Here is a 25,207-nt window from a genome sequence, read left to right as displayed (position 1 = left end):
GTTGGCGTAGGATAGAGCAGGGTTTAGGGTTGTTGTGCATAGGGTCGCTATGAGTCGCAAACGACTCGATGGCACATAACAACAACAACAACAAACTTGTCATATCCAAGATAATACAGGGGTGGGGGGAAATTAAGGATCCTTATGCTAAGATACTTGTTAAACATTTGAGAACTGGAAAATGAATAAGGTTGACAGAAAAAGAATTCACACCTTTGAGCTGTGGTGTTGGAGAAGAGGACTGAACATCACATGAACGACCAAGAGAACAAATAAATATGTTTTGGAAAAGGTGCATCTGGGGTGCTCTTCACCTCACCTACTTTGGACATGTTACTAGGAGGGGCTAATCCTTGGAGAGGGACATGATGCTGGGAAGGGTGGAGGGTCAGCAAAGGAGAAGAAGACCCTCAACCAGGTGAGCTGACATGGTGACTGCTACAGTGAGCTCTTATGTGTCAAGAAGTGAAGAAGGTAGAGAACAGAACGGATTTCAGATCTTTTTGTTCATAGGGTCACTATGAGTCATATTTGACTCGACGGCACCTAAGTAACACTAAGGTACACTTTTATAAAGTTTAAATACATGCAAAGTTATACACACACACACACACACACACACACACACACACAAATATCTAATAAAAGTGTAAAATGACACATGGGTAAAAACTAGCCTGTGTTAGGCAGGACCATGTGGGGGCTTTAATTGTATCTATGCTTTATTTCTTCCAGAAAATACTATGAAGCAATTTTGGCAAAATGTGAAGATTTTAAGAGAAGGCAAGGAGAATATCAACAGATTATGTAGGAGGTTTAAGTTATTAAGATAAGTGGGCTTTGAGTGAGTAAAATAGAGTGGTACTCAAATCAGTCTGTCAGGGCTGTTTCAACTCAGATTCTGTTTAGTCATTCCAAATGTCTAAAGGTCTTTGAATCTTACTTCATATGCTAAATATCTCAGCTGTAATTTTTAAGGAAAGAATAGTGTGAAAATCAAGCGAGACAAAAGAATGCATTGTTATGAACATACGTAAGAAAATGTGAACAACTTGAGGACCAAAACAAAAATGCACAATAGATTTAGTTTTTCAGTTAATTAAGAAAGTCATTCTTGTATTCAATTAAGACACTAGAAATTTTGTAGTGAGCTGATAATCACCATCAACCGTACTAATTCTGATCTATGACTTTAATACAAGGCAGATATTATAAACATTAACCTATTGCTGTGTTGGCAGGTTAAGGAAAAGAATGTGAAGAAGGCTAAATGTAAAAAAAAAAGATACTTGCCAAATTTAGAAGGGATATTAGAGATATAATGTTGCTTCTGACTCTCTGCTTCTCTTTGTGTCTTGTTTTGTCTCTATTCTGGCAGGTCCTTTATTGTTGACATTGTTAGGTATTGTGCTATCAGACCTAACTCATAGCCACTGTATGTCCAAATCCTCCACCATCCTCCAAAACCCTACTCTGCCGGAGCCCATTGCTGTAGTCACTGTGTAAACTCATGTGTATAATTAAAGAGATCCCTCTCCCTTCCTCATACTCTGCTTTCTTAAACCTGTCAGTCAGAGTTACTGGTCCCTCCTAACATGCCTAAAGTATGTGAGACAAAGATTCACCACCTTTGCTTCTAAGGAGCACTCTGAGTATACTTTTTACCAGATTTGTTTTTTTCTTTTGGCAGTTCATGGTGTAACCAATATTATTTGCCAATACCACAATTCAAAGGCAACAGTTCTTCTTTGGTCTACGGTCTACGTTGTTTGCCAAACTGTCACATGTGCATGAAGCAATTGAAAACATCGTGGGGCGAATTAGGTGCACCTTAGTCTTAAAATTTACATTCTTACTGAAAAAGCAGAGAGTAACTAAATTGAGACTGAGAAAGCATGGAGAAGTTGGGGTGGAGGAAAATATTTTAATTTTTATGTTATTTTAAAGTAGTCCACTTATAGTGAGTATAAGATATTTAAATATAGAAATATAAAATGAAAAATTATAGGTGTTCAAAACTAAAACTTTTCCCCAATTACATAGAGAATTAATTAAGTAACTAATTAATTAATTTCGGAAGAGTTAGGAGATATTTAGGGTGGTCTGATGGCTTAGTGGTAAGGAACTGTGATACCAACCTAAATGTATGTGGTTCAAATCCGCTAGCTGCTCTGTGGGAGAAAACTGGCCTGTCTCCGTTTCTGTGATTTACTGCTTCTGATAACGTGCCAGAGGGTCAGCTATGAGTTGTCTCTTATTCGACGGTACACCACAATAGCAAAAAGCAATAATTAAAAATTGCACACAATTGCTGGTTCTTATTGTCCTCCTTCCTCTCATTTCAGATCCCTGTCCACAACTAATATGAAGTCTCCCAGGTTCTCACTCATAAATTTGCAAATATGAATTCGTGTACTTCCCAGATGAGAAAGAAGATCTGTCCCTAATTGTTCCTTTAAGTCAAATTTTGTACATAAGTTGGTATAATTCTGTGCTATTATTATCTATTCTTAGGAAGCAGGTAATTCAGTGGTTAAAGTATTCAACTACAAAACAAACATTATTTTACTTGAACCCACCAGTCTTTCCTTGGATGAAAGATGAAGTGGCCAGCTTTTGTAAAGATTCACTACCTTTGAAACCATCTGGGGCATTTGTAACATATCTCATAGGCTTGTGTTGAAATTGACTCAATGACAGATCTTGTGGATAAGTGATATCAAGTCAACTGCAACTCTGTAACAGTGGATCTGACCATGTCCTGTGGCATCCACACCATCTCTGATACACTTAAGCCTACAATTATAGCCACTGTGTCAATTCATCTCATTTAGAGTCTTTCCCCTCCTTCATTGACTGTCCATCTTTCCAAGCATAATGTCTTTTTCCAATGACTGTCCTCTTCTAACAATATGCCCAAAGATGAAGTATCATTATCCTTGCCAAGGAGCATGGAGGCACCTTTCCCAAGACATACTTGTTTGTCTTTTTGACAGTCTACAGGATATTCAGCACTCTTCTTCAATACTACTGCTCTAAAACATCAATGCCACTGCTGTCGTCCATATGCATTGTCCAACTTTTAGGGGCACAGCAAGTAATTGAAAAGACTATGGTTTGGATCAGGTGCACCTTAGTCTGCAAACTGACATTATTGTTCTTCAGCACTTTGAAGAGGTCCCTAACAGGCTTTCTTGAGACAATATGTCTTTTTATTTCCTGGCTGCTGGTGCCAAAGTTGTTGATTGTGGATCCAAGCAAGCTGAAATCATTGATAATTTCCATATCTTCTCCATCTGTCATGATGTGGTCTATTGGCCTGGTGGTGAGGATTTTTGTCTTGATGTTGAGATGCAGTCCGTATTGGAAGGCTCTAGTCTTTGATCCTCTGCAGCAAGAGTTTCAAGTTCTCCATACTTTCAGTAGACAAGGTTGTGTCATCTGCATAATGCAGGTTGTTGATGAATCTTCCTCCAATCCTGATGCAATATTCTTCTTTGTGTAGTCCAACTGCTTGAAGGATTTGTTCTTCATACAGATTGAAAAGGTATGGAGAAAGGATACACCTTAATGCACACCTTTTCTGATTTTAAACCATGCAATGTCCCCTTGCTCTGTTCCTCTAACAGCTTGTTGGTCTAGATATGACAATAGGTTTAAGTAGTTGGTTTGGTTATTTGGAACATTTTCATTAGTCTAAAAGCTATCTGTGCAGTAAGTGAAGGTAATTGTGAAGAATTTTCTAGGACTAGGAGAGTTGGTTCAATCGCTTTGAAGTAGGGGTAAATTTATATAACCTTAAAGTGTAAGTAGATGTGGCCTTAAATGAGATTTCAAAATCTGGGGTTATACTGTACTCTTAAGAAGGATAAAATTGTAATAGGTAAGACAAAACATGTTAATCCAGTGAATACTGACCATAAACTGATTCTTCCGAATAGCTATATAGTATTCCTTGGTGTGGTTAATCCACTGTTTATTTTCCCCTGCTGTTGTTAGTGTCCCACTGTGATGTTTCCAGTTTTTTACCTTATAGGCAAGTCAGTGAGCATTCTAGTACCTCCATTATTGCAACAGAAGGCAGATGTGGCTTAATGCATGACTGGGTTCAGGAACTATGACAGCGTTGTCAGGAATCTGCCTGGAGAGGTACCCAGTTGCATAGCATGTGTCTTTTTTTTTCTCCCCAGTGTGTTGTTCTTTACCCCCCCCCCTTGAAAGTCTGTTTAAATTGTCCATTTGCCACAGTGCTTGTAAAAGCCAGTTCTGATTAATCTCCTTTGTCAGTGTATCCTTTGCCATTCCCTATCACTCCTCTCTGAGAGAGACCTTACCCTGATTCATAAGGAAAAGGAGATGGCATATTCTCTTAGCTACTTCCTGCTGAAAAGGGACGCTTGTAGGTTTCAGGGGGAAGATCTTCTCTCACTACTCTAAAGGGCCCCTTGGCAATAGGAAACACATAGACTATTATGGAGATTGATTTTGGAATTTAGATGCACTCTTATCAATTGTGCTTAGCCGTACATGTTCATATCCTTGAAGATGTATCATGGAAGCGTTGCAGCCTAGAAGACACAAATTTAACTAACAAGTTAAAAGTACATGAGTCAAAACTTAAAAAAGTATTAATATTCCAAGTAGAGGGTCTAATAGTGGCACAAATCAAGTTACAGAGGGAAGGTAGTTCTTACAATAAAAGGCCTATTGACTAGCACTTTGTCTATTATAGTATAAAGGTTAGGAACCACAAGATGTAGAGGCTCATCTATGTCATTTATTGTTCTTAAGTCCTGGAACAAATTCCATCTACCACTGGGTTGTTTTATAACTCGAAAATCTTTTAACAACTGGGATCTAGAGGGAAAAGAAAAGACCAGAGAATGGCCAAAATTATTGGGGCAGCTATTGCTGCCAGTTTAAGGCCTGTGTCAGGAAAAGGAAGTCTTACTCATAAACAGTGCCACCCAAAGGTAAAAAGGAGGTCAGAATTGCTTCCACTGTGGAAAGCTGGGCCACTTCAGTAGACAGTGTCACAGATGAGAGCCACAGATAGGCAAGGGGAAGCTCCCACTCACTTGCTTTATGTGTGGCTCTGAAGGACACTTGGCCAAGGGTGGCCTACATCAGGTCCTCGTTGGCTGACAGGACTGACAGGCCTCAGCTCCCAGCTGGAAACAAATGAGGATGCTTCAACGATTTTGATCCTCCCAGAAGAGCTGTGGGTGAGCATTAACATTACTGGCAAGTATATTCGTTTTCTCTTGGACACAAGAGCCTACTATTTGGTCCTAAAAGCCTTCTCAGGTCCCAACTCTTCTCACTATTTCTTAGTTGTTGGAATTGACAGAAAACCTCATAAGCAGTTCCTTACTTCACCTCTACCTTGCATGTGGACTTCCGAGTTGTAAAGCATATGTCTTATTAAACATTTTTTTTCTTCGTTTGACTTTGAATAATGGTGAATTGAAGAAAAGGAAAGGGTTGCATGCTCAGACATCATCTTCACAGTCACCAGTGTGCTCAAGTTTATGCTTGGGAGTACTGAGGCCATTCCACCCAGGGTCTTCCACACACTCATTGACCTTTTACTTTCCTGAATAGCATGTCCTCCTCTATCAGTTAATCCTTCCTTTATCTATTAATCTCAGTTAATAACATGTCTGCAGCTAAGGAGTTAAGCAATGTTATACTATGATTCATAAGGCTTTACTTACTAATTTTTAGAAGTAGATCACTAGGCCTTTTTTCTTGTCTGTGTTAGTCTGGACACGCTGCTGAAGACTTTTTTATGATGCATGACCCTACTGATATTTGAAATACCAGTGGCATAGGTTAGAGATGTTGTTGATTGCCGTCAAATTGTGGGTGACTCATAGTGACTCTATAAACAAAAGACCTGAGGCCTTTCTATACCTCAGCAATATAAAAGCCACCACACTAAGACACATTAACAAACAGATGGTTGATAATTCTTTAGTATTCTATTATTTGCCAAACCAGAGCATGAATTCTAAATTTTATTTAGTCAGTCATTTGTTAAATTATGTTTATTGAATTCTGTTCTGTACTGGTCATCATGCTAGGGGTATCTTTTAAACCTTATTATATAAAACAAGATTTCTATCTTCAGGCCTCTTATAGTCTTGTGGTAGCTATTAGCTCTGTATAGCTACTGGGCACTTGAAACCTGATGAGTTTTAATGCAGATGGGCTTTACTTTTAAAATATACACGCAAGTGTCGAGGACTTTCATTCATAGGGTCGCTCTGAGTCACGTACGACTCGACGGCACTTAACAACAACAAGATCTAAACCTAGTATAAAATACATATTTAATTAATCATTTACATTTATTACATATTGAGATGCTATACTATATATGTATTGTGCTAAGCATTATTAGACACTGCCTTTTTTTTAACTTTTTAATGAGTATCTGTTGTTGTTGTGTACCATCGAGTTCCACACGACCCCATAGCTGATCCTCTAGCACGGCTTTCAGAGACAGGTAATTGCACGGAAGGAGAGTTCCCATTTTCCATCCTTCTCCCCCAGAGCAATGGGAAGATTTGAACCACATTCCTCTGGGATTGTAGTGCAGCTTCTTACCACTAGGCCACCAGAGCCCCCATGTATGTTCAACTTATATGTCTGTCAGGGAGCCCTGGTGGCCTGTGGGATAAGGAGTTGTGCTGCCAATCCAATGACATGTGATGCAAATCCACCAGCTGGAGAGGAAAAGATGGGCAATCTTCTCCTGTATGTTTTACAAGATTTTGAAAACTCACTGGAGGTTCAGTTATGAGTCCATTCTGACTCAGAGGCATGTAATGGTATATGTCTATCATGCATTCCCACTACATGGTTTCAGTTTGTATGTTGTCATAAACATGAGTTGGATTTTGTTGTGGGGGTTTTTCAGTGTGGGGTTGTTGTTTTTCCTTTTTCATCCTTTTCCTTTCCTTTATAACTGTAATGTTTGGATTTATGTTTTCTATTTTCATCCTAAGAGCTAAGTCTTTTAATATTTATTAATTGTGGTTGGAGAAGAGTATTGAGAATACCATGGACTGCTAGGAAAACAAACAGATTCGTCCTGGAAAGGGTTAAACCGGGTGGCTCCTTGGAGGCAAGAATTCTGAGGCTCCATCTAACATTCTTTGGACATATGAGGAGAGACCAGTCCTTGGAGAAGGACATTATGCTTGGGAGGGTGGAGGGACGGCGCAGGAGGGGAAGGCCCTCTATGAGGTGGATTGATTCAGTGACTGGGATAATCGGGATGGGAATGTCAGACAGTGCGATTGGCACAGGACAGAGCAGTTTTAGGGCTGTTGTACATAGGGTCGCTATGAGTCGCAAGCAACTCGACGGCACATAAAAACAATTGTGGTATCTGAATATATTAATTGAATGTGTGATCAAGCTTCATACAGTTCAGCTTGAGGGCTGGGGGAAGGCAGCTATAGTATGGAAGTCAGTCACATTTACTATAGAATTTGTGTCATTAGTCATGTTGCTTTAGAAATGTTCACAAAGGTAGTAGAGGTAGACAGTCTTAAAGAAATGTAGGATAAGATTTCTGTAGGAACTGTAGATAACAAAACTAGTAAGATCCCTATCCACTCTGTACTTAGTGAAGGATTCTGTTGTTATTATGTTGAATTGCCAATTTCATGTGTTAAGATAGTGGTTTATTATACAAACTGCTTTTGCTCTTATGTCAATGTTATAGTGTGGCTCTTTTTTATACGTCTGTTAGGGAGATGTTGACAAGTTCATACCCCTTTAATAGCATTGAATGAACTCACTGCAGACAGAAAGAAGATGGGTTTTTCTCATGCCCTTCTCATTTCCATACTCACAAAGTGTGCTAAGAGGAAGAGTTCTACTAAGAATGCATGCCTACTTTAGCAGATGAAATTGTTAGTATTTCCTTTGTCAACCTTTCAGGACCAGGAATGATGTTGTTTGTTATGTAATCGGTACTAGCAGTTTTGAAGAGGGAAACTCTACTCCTACTGGTTTGAGAGAGTTGAGTCACATCCTGTGAATCTGAAGCAATGGTATTTAAAAATCACGGGTTCCTCTTACTTCCATTCTAAGTTGCTGCAGTTCAGAGCAGCAAGTGCTATCTGCGAAGAGGCTGTTGCTCTCACGCAGAGGTGAACAGCCGTCTGCCAGGATTCAGTGAAGAAAGCCAAGTCCAGATATGCAGTTCTCTCACTGGACTGAAAGATGTTGTATTCCTTTCTAATCCACTATGCTAGAGAGCTGCAAGCTGAAAAGTGCCTGCAACTTGCCATTTATTTATCATAAGGTAAGTTCCACCTTTTGGTTTCCTCATTGTTCTGTGGCTGCCCTGAATGAATTGTGTTCATTTTAACGTGTGATTAAACCTCTTAAAATGCCTCCTTACAGGAATATCAAAGGTAACATTTTAGATTCCAGTGCTAGTAAATTTAAACTTAAGGCATAATTCACTTATGAAAGACTTGGCTAAATAGAATGACATTCCTATTTATGATCATTTCTGTGACAGGTTTAGGGTCTGTGAAAGAGAAACATTGCAACAGTTTTATACTTGTCTAGGTTATTTTTTTAAAATATTGAAACAGTCCAGGATATTTTTTGTTTTCTTTTTACTACTCTGATCTCAGTTAAAGGTGAAAGTTGGATCAAAATCACTATGATTAAGTTTGGGTATTAACCAAAATGATTATAGTTCAGTAATTATATGTCTTCTTTTAAATTAAAAAGGTATTAGCAAATACTAGAAAGTTTAATAGTAGGAAAATACTACCTACCTCTTTTTTTTCCCTAACTGGCTTTCTACTTAAGTGAAAGACTATCATATTTACAATCTTCTGATATGTTTGGGACTGCGTAAGAGCTTGTTTATCACCAGCTCACTTCCTCACTAGCTGTTGGAGACACTCTTATGTACAGTGCGTGGATAGAGGGCTCTGGGAATAAAGACTAAGAAGGAGTTCATTTTTTCAAATGCTTTAGCTAGCTGCAGTAAGTTTGTAGTGGCTGACAGGTCTCTGGTCTCCATTTCTCTATGGGTTAAAGCAGTTACATCAAGTCAGAGTTAAAGTTAATGTCTGGTGTCCAATTTCTCAAAACACACATATTAAGACCTTGAATTCTAAGATAGAAAAGGCCAGTTTGAATTTGTGAGCTATAGATATGAATTCATAAACTATTAATGAACTAAAATTTTTATGAGACTATCAAAAGCATTATGAATATTTTCTTCTTAATTGAATCATTATCATGCTTATTTCATTTCTATTCAAAATTTCTCATTACAAACTTGTTAGATTCTGAGACAGTACTGTTCTGAACTGATTCAATGGCACCTAACAACAACTACTACAACGTGAAAATTACTTTTAATTACGCATGTGTTCAATAACTCATGTTTCTGCAAAGGTCAGGGGTTTAATGAGCTGATGAAAGATACGTGATTCTCCTCTTCTTTGGGTTGAATTAAAATTATTTCAACCTCTAAATATCTTTGAAGATAATGTTTCAAATTGGGAAAGAAAAACTTTAAAGAAAATGACTTAGCATTGTGAGATCCTTTGAAATCCTTTGTGGAAAAGCAGGTATCCCAAAAGAGTATAAAACAAGTGGATGTGAAAATATTGATGCTAGATTATACATCAAATTCTGCCTTTCCCCCCACATGAACAGGGAAAGACCAGTTCTGGGTAGTCGGGTATTAATAAGGCTTGAGAATTATTTGAAACACTGCATGTAAATTATTAAACTACAGTGAAAAAGATATTCTTTTTCTATCCAGACAAGAAGATGTCTAACTAAATTTCTCATCTTTTCAGAGTCTTAAGGATGATTGTAATGTGCACACACCCTATTGTCATATATAGCAATTCAGCCTGCTAACAATGTGGTCAAATAATTTCTTACAGTATGCTCTGTGTTGGATATGGAGTTAATTATTTATGACATAGTGCCAGCAACTGGTAATTCTCTAATTAGATTGTTCAGGCATTTTGCTTCTTCTTCCTTTCTGTTTCCTCCTATCTTTTTATTGTTTTTCTCTTTTGAACTTCCAGAAGGGGTGTGGGTGTGGTTGGGAGGACAAAAGGAAAGAAGGTATGTGGGTGAACATAAAGAGTAATAACCTTTCTTTTTCTTCTTTCTCATAAGGGTTTTTATGAGAAAAGAGGTCAGAACTAGGTGAGATCTAATGGCAAAAAAGGAGCCTTTTAGACAACTTGCAGATTTCACTTAATCCAGGAACTCTTGCCTTTGGAGATGACTAATCAAAAGTTGATTGGGAGAAACTTTCAAATATTACCTACCTCACAGACTTGCTGCAAAGAGGAAACAAGATTATGTCTTCTCTGTTTTATTAACTGTAAAGTGTTAGACGTATTTGTGAAGAATTGTTTTTGTCATGTCTGCTTGACAAGAGAGAGCTGACAAGATAGCAGAGACACTTGAGATTGCTCTCTGCATTCCATTTATCTCCTCGTAGTATTGAGGGCCTCATTTTCTCCTCTGTGTGAATTGTTTTACTTGCTTAATTTTGAATTTATATAAAAGTACTTGGCAAAGTTAAGCTCCCAAAATATAAGAAGTCAGTTTAACCCAGTGAACTTTAAAATGTCAAATAGTTTGAATAAAACTTTTCTTCACTCAAAATACATTTATTGAGTGGCAGTTAACATTTTATTTTCAAATTAAAGTCAATGTATGGCTTCTTAATTGAAGAATCAGCAAAACTGCACAGCGTGGCTTCCCCCCCCCCTTTTAAAAAAAAAGGAATTCTCTTAAGTAAGCCTTCAAATGGTTCATGTTAAGGATTTTTTTTTTAGGAATTTTTTTTAATAACATTCTCCTCTGGCTCTACTGTCATTTAGCAAATCCTGCTGACTACCAAGAACAGCACACTTGTTCAGATAAATAAGTAATAGTATCTACTGTTGTTTTGATGTGCCGTTGAGTGACCTGCAACTCATAGCAACCCTATGAGACCCTGCTCTGTCCTGTGCCAATCTCACTGTCTCCAACACACCTACACTCCATACTCCAGTCATTGAATCAATCCATCTCATAGAGTATCTACTGTACCTTTTTTAGAGTACCTAATATAGAAAAATCATTTATGAAGAGAAAATGATAATTGTCATGAGAATGCTTTGTCTTGATGAGTGCTTACAAATACTATTATCACAGAGTTAGTTTTACGTAATTATATATTTGGAATTGAACTTCAGTGTTATGTTAAATATTCTCATTTTACAAAAAAAAAATAGCTTATTTTAGGAACAGAGGGTGTAAGAAAGAGGCTTAGTTTTCCTCAACTTGTATATGAATCATGAAATAAACCTGAATCTTTTTGTCTGCCTGGTGCATTAAGAATTAATCAGAAAATGAATTGCTTATTGAGCCCTACTGTGTAAGGTTTTTTCCCCTCTAATTTTTTTAAAAAATTGTAATTTAAATGAAAGTATACCATGCATATTGTTTCTATCAATCATTAATGTACATCTTGTTTAAATACATTAATTACAATGCCCACGGGGTTGTGTTGTCTGAAGAATGTCCCGCAGTAAAACATACAGCCTCATCTGCAGGTTTTGTGGGATGAGGTTTTTTTGCTCTTATTTGTTGGTGCCCTAAATAATAAACTATAACATCTTACTTTTCCAATCTGTCCCCTATTACCGCGGTAGTAATGTCTGAACTCTTGCCTTATGAGGTCAGCCACTAAAGTAAACATGTTTAATAAATAGGGGTAGCTTTACAATTATAGATGGTTTATAAAATTGTCTTCATGGGTTTGCTTAAAGTGGTAGCAGAATTACAACTACCCAAATGCTTGCCTTTTAAAAAGAAATAAGGAAAATTTAGAACAATCAGTGACTCTTCAACAGTTCTGTTAAAATAAAACTGGTCTATTTTTTTATTGACAGAATGTTTCTTTTTGTTTCAGGAAGATGAAAAGAGAGAAAGATAATTTGTTTAATTATGTGAGCTAATGTCATCTGTCCTATTAGGTTAATGAATGCACATTTATAAAGAAAATAAGATTTTTAAGCCTTTCTTAACATTAAGATTAGAAGACAGATCAATTATAAGGCTCTTTTGCTCATCTTATTAATAAGGAAGATACTCTTAAAAATTTTAATCTTGGATGTAATTTATCTTAGTAAAAAATGTAATTCCTACAAAAAGTATGTCTTATACCCATATCTTGTTTTCAATGTATAACTTCAAGAAATAAATGTAATTTATTTTCACACTATCTTTTGAGTAAATCCTAGGGTATTTTTTTAAATAAAGTTTCTATTTTTATTCCAAGAACTACATGTACCACCTGCATTATTAGGGAATAAAGGAAAACAGGAATTAAATAAATAGGTAAGAACCTTAAAAAGCTTTGATGAATATAAATATACTAGTCCTAGGGCATAGTGTGTAATATTTCAGCCTGTTGGCCAAATGATTGGTGGTTCAAATCCACCAACTACTCCATGGTATAACACTGAAAAGTCTCTCCACTCTCACTCCTGCAGCTAAAGATTTACAGCTTAAGAAATCTGATGGATGGTCACCATGACCACTGTCAAAGTAGGCTCGGTGGCAATGGTTAAATATAAGTGTGACAGGATACTATGTGTCTGTCTGAGGGAGAGAATGCTGGGCTGTAGGAAGGTGGTGGAAGGAGTCAGTACTTCTTTGTAATACTTACCCTACTCTGGTTTTGTAGGTGGCACTCAAATCTGGTCTTTTTTTTGTTGTTTTTCCACAAGCAAAGTAGAAAAAGCACTTTGAAGCCTTACATTCTTCCATATATCTTACACAATCTTCTTTGAGCCTTATGAGCTGATTTTCTGAATTAAGTGGCACTTAATAATAATTTTAATTGCTATTACTTATTTTATTTTTTCCCAGAAAAATATGTCATTTTTGCTATCCAGAAGGATTCACTAAATGATAATAAGAAATTGATAAATATTATCAAATAATGATGCTTTTCCTAGAGAAGAAAATCTGAAAGTGGTAAAACACCTTTAACTCAATAAAAGAGTTTACTGATACACTTTTTTGTTGTAAGCAAGTCCAGGGTTATAATATACAATGTACTAAAAAGAAGCTAAAGAATGTTTTGAAGGTGGTTTGCTGGGGTTTAATTGCCTTGAAGTTCATTGTTATTATTGTTGTCAGGGGTTTGTTGAACCAAGTACAACTCTTAGCAACCATAGGAACAAGCCTGAACCCTGTTCTACCCTGTGCCATCCTCACAATCTCAGACACTCTGAAGCCCGTTGCTTCAGTCATTGTTTCAATCCACCTGCTTGAGGGTCTTCGGTGCTTTTTCCACATCTCCGCCTTCCCAAGCATGATGCCCCTCTTCCAGAAACAGCCGTTCCTAGCAACATGCCCGAAGTATGTGAGACAAAGTTTTATCATCTTTGCCTCCAAGGAGCAATCTGGTTGTACCTTCTCAAAGGCTATAAAGACATATCTGTTCTTTCAGCAGTCCATGGGATCTCCAGCTTTCTTTGCCAACACTAACAGCATCATTAGATCTTCTACTGTCATTTTTATTTGTTGTCCAGCTCTCTGATAGCAAGTAATTAAAAAGACCGTGGCCTGAATCAGGTACTTAGAATTTGTTGTTGTTCTTGTTTTTATGTGCCATCAAGTCAAATACGACTCATAGTGACCATATGTACAATAGCTCTGAAACCTTTTCTATCACTGTCTTTGACAAACCTATCCTCATTACTCATTATCGTATCAATCCATCTCATCAAAAGTCTTCCTCTCCTGCACTGTCTGTTGACCCTTCCATGCATGATATCCTTCTTCAAAGATTGGTCCCTCCTGGCTACATGCCCAAATATGTGAGATAGAGTCTCGAAATCTTTGCCTCCAGAGAGCAGCCTGGTTTCACCATCTCCTGGAAAGACCTGTTAGTCCTCTTAGCAATCCATTGTATGTTCAATACCCTTCTCCAACACCACAACTCAAAGGCATTAACTCTTCTTCTTCTGTCATCTTTGTTCATGGTCTAGCTCTCTGCTGTATAACAAGTAATTGTGAAGACCATGACCTAGATTAGGTGCACCTTAGCCTCTAGACTGATATCTTTGCTCATCAGCACTCTGGAGAGGTCTCTGATAGCATATTGTTCTAATGTAATTCATCTTTTGATTTCCTGACTGCTGGTGCAAAGAGTGTTGATTGTGGAACCAAGCAAGTTGAAATTGTTAACAATCTCAATCTCTTCTCCACCTATGACAATACTGCCCATTGGCCCAATAGTGAGAATCTTTGTCTTCTTGATGTTGAGCTTCAATCCATATTGCAAGCTACAGTCCTTGACTCTCTGCAGCATATGATTGAGACCCTCCCCAGATTTAGTAAATAAGGTTGAGTCATCAGCATAAATGCAGGTTGTTGATAAATCTTTCCCAATTCTGATGCCACTTTCCTCCTCATATAAAGTCTAGCCTCTCAAATGATCTCTTCTGCATACAGATTGAAAAGGTATGGAGATGGGACACATCCTTAGCAAACTCCTTTTATATTTTTGAACCTTGCAGTGTTCTCTCCCTCTGTTCTGACGACTGCTTCCTGATCCAAGTATAGGTTGTGCATAAGCATGATCAAGTCTTTTAGGATTCTCATTCTTCTCAAGGTTAGCTACACTGTTTTATGATCCACACCATCAAATGCTTTTGCATAGTAAATGAAGCACTGGTACTCTCAGCTTTGGCCAACATCAACCTGACACTGGTAATGATGTCCCTAGAACCATGGCCTCTTCTAAACCCAGTTTGTCTATCTGGTAGTTCTCTGTTGATGTACTCTTCCAGTCACTTTAGGATAATCTTAAGCAGATTTTTGCTTATGTGTAATATCAGTATATCATTTGATAACATCCACACTCTGTTGTACCACCTTTTTTGGGAATGAGAATAAATATGGCGGAGCACTTCCAGGGCTGTATCTGTTTGCTGAAAAATGTCAGTTGGTAATCCATCAATTACTAGGGCCTTCCCCTTGTCCCCAATTCCTTTAGAACAGCTCAAACTTACTCCTCCATCACCATTGTTTCATGAAATACTGCAATGTCAGTCAATTCTTTTTGGTACAATGACTCTGTTTACTCCTTGCATCTTCTTTTGATGCTTCCTGGATCATTCAGTATTTTTCCAATAGCATTCTTAAGTATTGCAACTCAAGGTTTAAATTTGTTCTTTAATTCCTTCAGCTTTAGAAGAAATGTTGCGTTTGACCCTTTTGATTTTCCAATTCCAGTTCTTTGCACATTTCATTATAATACTTTGTCTTCCTGATAAGCCCTTTTAAATTTTCTTTTCAGCTCCTTAACATCTTCATTTCTTCCTTTTGCTTTGGCTTTTTGGCCCTCTAGCACAATGTTCAGAGTGTCTTCAAACACCCATCTCTGTATTTTCTTCCCCTGCTGTCTTTGTAATGACATTTGCATTCCTCATGGATTCTTGAATATAATCCTACTCTGCTGTATAACGAGTAATTGTTATACAATTATACACTGGCCTTTGCTCAGTAGTGTTCAAGGCATCAAATCTGTTCCTAAGATGGCTTTTTATTCAGGAGTTTATTAGAGATACTCAAATTAGTCACTTGGTCTTCCCTTGCATTAGTCATTTTATGAGCTGGATAGGTTTAGCAATATTTATTCTTGGTAATTTACCTCATGTTATAAAATATAATAAATCAGGTTCCAAATTTTTAACTCCACAATTATTTCTCTCAAATATTAACAACAACAACAAAATATTGGTAACTTTTAAATTATCAAAAAGGCCCAATCTTTAGATAAAGACATCATGCTTTGAAAAGAAGGAGAGGAAGACCCTCAATATTAAGCTCAGTTTGAGAGTGGAAAAGATTGAGAAAATGTAGATGTATTATCAATAAGACTGCTATGAATCAGGACTGACTCAATCACACCTACTAATGTTAGTATATTTAATCACATGGAAAAAAATATTCATATTAGTGTTTTTAATTATTTTAGTGACTAACATTATAGTTCTTAGTGAAACTCAGATCTTAAAAAACCAGAAATACAGTTGGACTGCTTAGGATTTCATGTAATATTAAGCCAGTTTTAATGAAAAAATGTATCTAGAACGATCAAGTATAAATCAGAGTTCTCATAGGTGATCATAGTTCTTAGAAATGCGAAAAATTACTTCTTGGATGAGACGGAAATGTATAGAGTAGCTTTCTGTACATACACAGCTAACTAATGCAGTTCCAGGAATGCTTGTAGGAATTTTGTGTGTTTTTGAGGGGAGGATGTCGAATTTCCTGTGTATGTTCCCTAGACATTTCCTGGTGAAAGTCATTATTTAGTTGAAGAAGGAAATGGAATGAATGGTAGAAGTTTAGGTCAATTATATATTTAGGTCTACATGAATCAGCCTTTACCATGGATACCACAAATTCTATTTTAAATTCTTGGGTATTTTTAAACTCTTCTTGCTTTCTCGCATCTTGTGAGCAATAATGGGCATCATGTTTCATAAACATAGTGTGCATATAGCTAATGCAATGCATCACACGTTGTAGACCCTCAGCAATGCTTTCTAGCAAGACAGCAGTCATTGATTGGGTGGATTATGATGTTAAAGGTTTATTATTCAACATGATTTTCCTATCCATTGGTAACTTTTTTTGTGATGAAGTGTTTATTATATTAAGGAGGTTGGTTTAGGGTGGAATACAAGCACTAACATTCTTGAGGCTTATATAAGGTCATGGAACTTAATGCACCCTCTCTCGTAATATTCTTGTGAGACAGAGCTGGAGCAATTGCCCTTAAGGGAGAACGAGGGACATATTCCTTGAGGCAAAGACAAGGCCAGAGTCCCTGAGCTGGAGAGAGGGCTACGCTTTAAGGCAGAGATAGAACGAAAGGTTTTGTTTACTGGACTATTTGCTTACTGGACTATTGAAAGAATAGCTGACGTGGGACTGCTGCCTCACAGAGCCAAAGACAGAGGTCTTCAAACCAAACTTTCTGGAGGACTGAGAGAAGATGTCATAACTGGTAAGAGCTAACTTGGGACTTCTGCCTCATGGAACCTCAACAGAAGTCTTCAACCCAAGTTTGCTAGAATGCTGAGGGAATACACCATAGCTGGTAGGACTAAGGGAACTTTGTAATACTGATCAGATCTGTGAGGCTGAATGTCAAAGGATCTACAACCGTACTTGAGAAGGTGCTAGGACTGAGAGATTGTATTCTACTGCTGGTTTGAATTATGCCTGTTTACTTCCTCAATAAATCTCATAATCATGAGTACATGTTATCTGTGTAGCTATTGTAAGGGATTTCAGACCTGGTAAAGCAGTTTAGATCGGTGTTGGAATTAGTAGAAGTAGGGGAAGGAGCATGGGGGACCATGTCTAAGTTTAAAGGAATTAGTTTTTTCCTGTGGATGTTATTGATGGGGGCAGTTTGCTTTGTGAAGCTAGCAGAGGCCAGAATTAGTCTCCATTCTGTGCATGCTCCTTTTACATGGATCAATGTATGAATGGTAGATAGGATAAATTAGTGTACTCCCATATGATTCATGTGCCTAGCATTGGTATGGATCTAGACTGTAAATGAGAAAGTAGGAATAGGAGAATGAAGCGTGCAATGTGAAAGAGAAGAGTTTACTTCAGTCCACCTTGTATTTATCATCCAATGTTTTCAACATGAAATATACAACTTACCTTTACTATTATTTTGTATCAAAAATTTATTAATTACACATACTCATCCAAATGGAATCTTGACAGAGAACTGCCACATGTGCAAGTTGGGTTTAGAAAAGGTCATGGCACTGAGGGCATTATAGCTAATGTTAGATGGATCTTAGCTGAAAACAGAGAATATCAGAAGAATGTCTGTCTTTTGTTGACTATGAAAAGTTATTTGGCAACATGGATGACAAGTTGTGGCTAACCTTGAGAAAAATGGGAATCCCCAAACACTTAATTGTGCACATGAGAAACCTATATTTGGACCAGGAACTATTCATCAGAACAGAGCAAGGAACACTTTAGGTTCAAAATCAGGAGAAGTGTATGGCAGTGACATATCTTGTATCCATACTTTTTCAATCTATATGCAGAACAGATCATTCAGGATGCTGGACTTTATGAGGAGGAATGTGGCATCAGGATTGGAGGAAGACTCATCAACAACCTGCATTATGCAGATGACAAAACTGTACTTGCTACGTCTGAGGAGGGCCTGAAGCATCTGCTGCAGAGGGTCAAGGACTATAATTTGCAGTATGGATTGAAGTTCAATATAAAAAAAAAACAGATTCTAACTACTGGGACAATGGGCAAAATCATGATAACTGGAGAACAGATTGAGATTGTTAATAATTTGTGCTTGCTTGGTTCCGCTATCAACCATCTTGGCACCAGCAATCCAGAAATCAAAAGACAAACTGCATTAGGAAAATCTGCTATCCAAAACCTCTCCAGAGTGCTGAAGAGCAAGGATGGCAACCTAGAAACTAATCCATGCTCTTTGCAATTACTTGCTATGCATCAGAGAGCTAGACCATGAATAAAGATGACAGAAGATGAATTCATGCCTTTGAGTTGTAGTGCTGGAGAAGAGTATTGAACATACCATGTACTGCAAAGAGAATACACAGGTCTACCCTAGAGAAGGTAAAGCCAACCTGCTCTTTGAAGGCAAGGATTTTGAAGCACTATCTCACATACTTTGTGCATGTTGCCAGGAGGAGCCAGACCTTGAAGAGGGGTAGCATGCTTTGATGGGTGGAGGGGCAGTGTAGGAGAGAAGGGTCCTTAGTAATATGGTTTGACACAGTGACTGGTGTAATGAGCATAGGTGTGTCAGAGACCATGAGATTCGCTCTGGATAGAGCATGGATAGCTATTGTACATAGGGTCATGATGAGTTGCAGGTGACTCAACATATAACAACAACAATTCATCCAATAGCAACACATTGCAGTCAAGTAGATTTTTAGTTACAGGATGTAATAGACTTTCTCTGTGTGATTTCCAAGGCTGTAAATCATTACAGATATGGATTCCTACATCATCTTTCTTTCATGAAGCAGTTGATGGGTTCAAACCACTGACATTTCATTTAGTATCCATTTATACTCTGTGCCTCTGGGCTTCTAATTTCTTATAATTAACTACAGTAGTTTTACTCCCACAATCCAAAAGTCAGACTTATATCATACCTATTAATAGAAAGATAGTTGCAGTTCTTGTTAGGTACATCAAATCATACTCAAGTCAGTCACAACTAACAACAACCTTCTTGGTAAAAAGACCTGAACCCTTTCCTCTCCTGTGCCATCCTCATCATCTCTGACACGTTTAAGCCAATTGCTGCAGTCACTGTGTCAGTCTATCTTATCGGGTGTCTTCCTCTCTTTTGCTTACCCCTCACTGTTTTAAGCATGATGTCTCTTTCCCAGGACTAGCCTCTGCTAGAAACATGTTCAGCCTTTGAGAGGTGAAGCTTCATCATCTTTGCCTCTAAGGAACACTCTAGGGCTGTACTTTTTCCAAGACATGTCTAGTTGTTCTTTTGGCAGTCCGTAAGTTATTCAGTTCTCTTCTCCCACATCACAGTTCAAACACATCAGTTTTCTTCTATCACTCTTATTCACTGTCTACCTCTCAGATGCATAGTAAGTGATTGAAAGGTCATGGCCTGAATCATGCACACCTTAGTCTTCAAACTGACATCATTGCTCATTAACATTTTAGAGAAGTCCCTGACAACAGACTTGCCTGATTGCCTGATCTCCCTACTGCTGCTACCAAGGGTGCCTGATGATTGTTGATTCAAACAAGATTAAATCATTGAAAACGAAGCAGGATTAGAAGAGACCACGAAACCAGCAATATCATTGCTTATATCAGATGAAGCTTGATTGAAAGAGGAGAGTACCAGAAGAAAATATATCTATCTTTTATGACTATGTAAAGGCATTTGACTGTGTGGATCATAACAAACTGTGGCTAGCATTAAGAAGAATGGAATCCTAACACTTAATTGTGCTTATGTAGACCAAGAAGCTGTTGTCCAAAAGGAATGAGGTTATACAGCATAGTTTAAAATAAGGAAGGGTATCTGTTAGGGTTGTATCCTTTCATCATACCTATTCAATTTGTATGCTGAGCAAATAATTCAGGAAGCCACATTCTATGAAGTAGAATGTGGTATCAGAATAGGAAGAAGACTTATTAAACCTGCATTATGCAGATTGCACAACCTTGCTTGTTAAAAGTGAGGAGGACTGAGGAGTATGCTGAGATAAAAGTGGATTACATACTTTTATCAATGTGGATTATATCTCAACATACATAAAAGCCCAAACCAAACACAACCAAAAACCCAACAACAAAAGTTCTCACCACTGGGCCAATAGACAACATTATGAGAGAATGGAGAAAAGATTGAAATTGTCAGTGATTTCATAAAGATAGTAGATAATAAAATGAAAATTAGAAAAATAAATTTGCACACACAAATCAATGAGAAATGTCTACATTTTACTACATTTTAAAACATATTGTGGAATAAGCTCCAAGACATTGAGGCTTTTTTAAAAGAAAAGTGTTTTAAAAATTGCAAATGTTTACTTACAAAATAATTATTTGAATTTAGTAATGGAAGCCTTGTTGTTCCACAAAATTATATTAGGAGATCCAAACTAGAAAACAAAGCACATATTATATAATCAGTTAAATCTGGAATAGGCTTTCTGGAGCATGGATGGTGATTAAGGGCTGGGACTAGGAAATTCTGCAGATTTCTAGAAAGGATATTAAGATGGTTATTGTTTCAAATTTCCTAAGAAAGGGGGTGAAAGCATCTAAGAGACAGAGAGGAAATTTTCCAATAACAATACTTGGTCAGACCCAGGTAAATAGAGCCAAAATATATCCAGGATTTAGACAATGGAGACAAGTCTGTTGGGAAAATATACATTTGTTCTTGATCCAAAGCAATAGCTACAGACATGCCAAAACAAAACAAAGCAGACGTTAAACAGAAATCAAATCAAATCTGAGTAAATAGAATAGTTAGTTGGTTGAGTATTTCTTTCCCCTGTCCTAAGCCAAAGGTAGCCCCAAGAGTTTAAGTGCTTGACTGTTAATGAAAACAATTTGAAGGTTTTAATCTAAAGTCACTTCACTGGAAAATAATGTGGTGGTTTGTTGTAAAGACTTGTTGTTAAATGCCATCAAGTAGTAGGCAACTCATAGTGACCCTATGAATGAAAGACCTGAACACATGTATAACTTTTTTCATTTCTCCAAGTTCATAGGGTTTCCAGAGGCAAGCTATTTCGGAAGTGGGTGCCACTTCTGCTTCCAAACTTGTTTTAATCAGGGAGCTCCACCAAATACTGTCCACCATGGGTGACTGATATCACATTTGACACATCAGGGTTGCAGTGTTCAGCATCACAGCAACCATGAATTACCTCTGTACAGCAAATTGACAGACCAGTGATATACCACCTAGAAGAATGTTTGACAAAAAAACAAAAACAAAAACAAAAAAACCAAAGCCATTAAAAGCAGGCTTTACAACCTTGAAATCCCTATGGGATAGTTCTGTCCTATAGGGTTGCCATGAGTGAGAGGCGACTTGATGGCAGAAGACTGCAATCCTACACCAGAGTATATGGTCAGTATTTGATGATGTTGTGTTCGTTAGTGTACACATACATTTAGCTATTTGAAAAGCATTTGATTCGTGTGGCTTACAAATTTCTCCATAGGATTTTTAAAACCCACTGCCATTAAAATGACCCTGACTCACAGTGAACTTGCAGGACTACTAAGAGTATGGCTGCAGCATAGAGTTTCAAAGCTATAAATCTTTAAGGAAACAGGCTACCCCATATTTGTTCCTCAGAGTGCCCTGGTGGGTTACCACCAGTGAGGCATTAATAGTGACAGGAATATGATTCCTTATACTTACTTCTGATCATAACAGTTCCTGTATGCATATGAATTTGCACTTAACTCTATAGTCATTGATTTCACATGCAAGCAAGATTCTACTGAAGATTATCCAAAAACGACTGGAACAACACATCAGCAGAGAACTACCAGAAGTCCAAGCTGGGTTTAGAAGGGGTTGTGGTACTAGGGATATTGTAGCTAATGTTAGATGGATCTTAGCTGAAAGTAGGGAATACCAGAGGAATGTATATCCATGTTTCGTTGACTATGCAAAGGCGTTTGACTGTGTGGATCATAACAAACTGTGGCTGACTCTGAGAAGAATGGGAATACCAGAACACTTGATTGTGCTAATGCAAAACCTATACTTGGACCAAGAGGCAGTCGTCAGAACAGAGCAGGGTAACACTGCATGGTTCAAAATTGGGAAGGTCATATGCCAGGGATGTGTCCTGTCTCCATACCTTTTCAACCTGTATGCAGAACAGATCATCTGGGAGGCTGGGCTCTATGAGGAGAAATGTGGGGTCAAGACTGGTGGAAGATCTATCAACAATCTGCGATATGCAGATGATACAACCCTGCTTGCTGAAACTGAGGAGGACCTGAAGCGCTTGCTGCAGAGGGTCAAGGACTGCAGCCTTCATTATGGATTGAGGCTCAATGTCAAGAAGACAAAGATTCTCACCACTGGGTCAATTGGCAGCATCAAAATGGATGGTGAAGAGATTGAGATTGCTCACAGCTTCAGTTTGCTCAGCTCCACAGTCAACACTCTTGGCACCAGCAGCCAGGAAATTAGAAGACGTATTGCCATGGGAAAGTCTGCTGTTAGGGACCTCTCCAAAGTACTGAAGAGCAATGATGTCTCTTTGGAGACTAAGGTGCATCTGATACAGGCCATGGTCTTTGCTATCACTTGTTATGCATCAGAGAGTTGGACAATGACTACAGAGGATAGAAGGAGAATTGATATCTTTGAGCTGTGGTGCTGGAGAAGAGTATTGAGGGTCCCTTGGACTGCTAGGAAAACAAACAGATTCATCCTGGAAAGGGTCTAAGCGGGCTGCTCCTTGGAGGCAAGGATTTTAAGGCTTCGTCTAACATACTTTGGACATGTTGCAAGGAGGGACAGCACAGAAGGGGAAGGCCCTCTATGAGGTGGATTGATTCAGTGACTGGGGTAATCAGGATGGGTGTGTCAGAGACGGTGCGATTGGCACAGGACAGAGCAGAGTTTAGGGATGTTGTACATAGGGTCACTATGAGTCACAAGGGACTCGATGGCACATAACAACAACTATAGTTCATAGCAGTTTATAGGTTGTAATGAGTCACCTTTAACTGTTTATAAATCAGATATTCTAAAATCTTTTATTTTTCAAAATAGTGAGGCTAAAAACTATATTTTCAACATTAAAATATTCTCCTTATGAAATTCTGACCCTTTGTTATTTTTTTAAATGTTAAGTAATGGTGTTTATTACTATGTTTTATTATTTTAGTTAAGATTTGCAAAATTTAAGATAATAAAAATAAAGGGCATTCTTGGAAAGAGTGAAATAAGACATATGAATTTCTTTTTTTTTTAACAAACCAAGACTATAAAATTTTGTTAACCTCTAGATTATGAGCTTTACATAGCATATAATACATATATTTAGATAATGTATATTCAAAAAACAAACAAAAGCACACGGTAAAATAGTGGTCTGTAGTTGGACAAGTTTATAAGCGCTGCCTCTGCAAGCCTCCAAAATATTGGTGGTGGTTGTTTTTGTGCCGTTTAAATCATAAGGGCTCCAACCCTGGAAAATCTTTAGTAAAAAAAACACACTACTCCAGCGCAAAACCTGAGTGTACATATGAATTTCCTTTTCCCTCTACAGTCCTCTGTTGCCACACACCTCTCATAATGTGAGCTACATATCAAGTGAACATGAGGTTTAAATGTTGCTGTTGTTGTAAGACGCAGTGAAGTCAGATCAGGTTCACAGTGACCCTGTACACAGCAGAACAAATCCCCGTTCAATCCGGTGCCACCTTCCCAACCTCTGCTCTGCTGAATTCGGTTCATCAGTCACTGTGTCATTCCATCTCATTGACAGTCAGTCTTCCTGTCTTTCACTGACCCACGTTTCCAAGCAATGATGTCTTTTTTCAAGGGCTATCCTCTTCTGATAATATGTCCAAAGTATATAAACTACAGCCTCATCATCTTGGCTTCTGAGAAACACTCTGCCTACATATCTTCCAAGACAGGTTTATGTGTTGTTTTGAGAATTGGTGAGGTATTCAATATTGTTTCTAGCACCACGATTCAAAGGCATTGATTCTTCTTCAATCTTGTCTATTCTTTGTCTGACTTTCAGATGCACATGAAGGAAATACTGTGAATTGGCTCAGACACATTTCACTTTTCCAATGGAAAACATGTTCCTTAGTAGTTTAAAGTAGACCTTGGCAGCATTTATGCTCAATGTAACATTAGTTTCCTTATATTCTGCTCATTTTTAAAACATGTGTTTGGAATTATTCTATCCCTTTTATCCTGCAATGATGTCAGTTGACTAAGAAAGTGCACCTGATTCGAGCCATGGCCTTTGCAACTACTTGTTTTGCATCTGAAAGTTACAAAGAGTAAGGATGACAGAAGAATTATTGATGCCTTGAGTTGCAGTGTTGGAGATGAGTACTACATATCCCCTGGAATCCCAAAAGAAAAATCAAATATGTCATGGAGAAAATGCAATCAGGCTTCTCTTTAGAGGCAACGATAGTGAAACTTCATCTCATATAATTCAGGCAGGAAGTCAGGATGGGCCATTCTTTGGAAGACATGCTTGGAATGGTGGCGGGTCAGCAGAAGAGAAGCAGACCTTCAACAGGATGAATTAGCACAGTGATTGTAACAATGAACTTGAGTGTATCAGAGATTATGATAAATGGCACAGCATAGGCTAAATTCAGATCCTTTGTTCATAGGGTCTCTATGATTTGTTGACTTGATGGCACCCAACAATGACAATATATAATTCTTTGAACAAAAAATTAAGGAACATTTACCTAAACACCCAACAATTTCATTTAACAAATTCCATTCCATAAACTAAAGTTACTTAAAAAGTATTGTGGCAGTGTAAAGTTTCCATGATCCTTTCCTTTGCCTAAGTAGCATGTAATTCAT

The 25,207-nt window shown here is 37.8% G+C and overlaps 1 protein-coding gene across 2 annotated transcripts in view; it reads left to right on the top strand.

Moving 5' to 3' along the window:
- The window catches only part of MCTP1 (multiple C2 domains, transmembrane 1), a 906,633-nt gene that overhangs the window by 304,871 nt on the left and 576,555 nt on the right, over positions 1 to 25,207 (top strand). Inside the window, exons 1-2 of one of the 2 annotated variants that reach the window (XM_006885367.1) lie at positions 7,902 to 8,323; positions 8,781 to 8,783. The exons of the other annotated variant lie outside the window; for it this stretch is intronic. Of the exons in view, the coding sequence (XP_006885429.1) occupies positions 8,267 to 8,323; positions 8,781 to 8,783 (60 nt within the window). The 5' untranslated portion in view covers positions 7,902 to 8,266. Of the gene's footprint in view, positions 1 to 7,901; positions 8,324 to 8,780; positions 8,784 to 25,207 lie in introns of those variants that run through there. 2 annotated transcript variants of the gene reach the window in all.

This window comes from Elephantulus edwardii, unplaced genomic scaffold, assembly GCF_000299155.1.
Source record: "Elephantulus edwardii isolate Elephantulus edwardi_28Jun2011 unplaced genomic scaffold, EleEdw1.0 scaffold00043, whole genome shotgun sequence".
Lineage (NCBI taxonomy): Eukaryota > Metazoa > Chordata > Mammalia > Macroscelidea > Macroscelididae > Elephantulus > Elephantulus edwardii.
The sequence above is the reverse complement of the archived record's forward strand: the minus strand, read 5'-3'. Positions and strand labels throughout refer to the sequence as shown.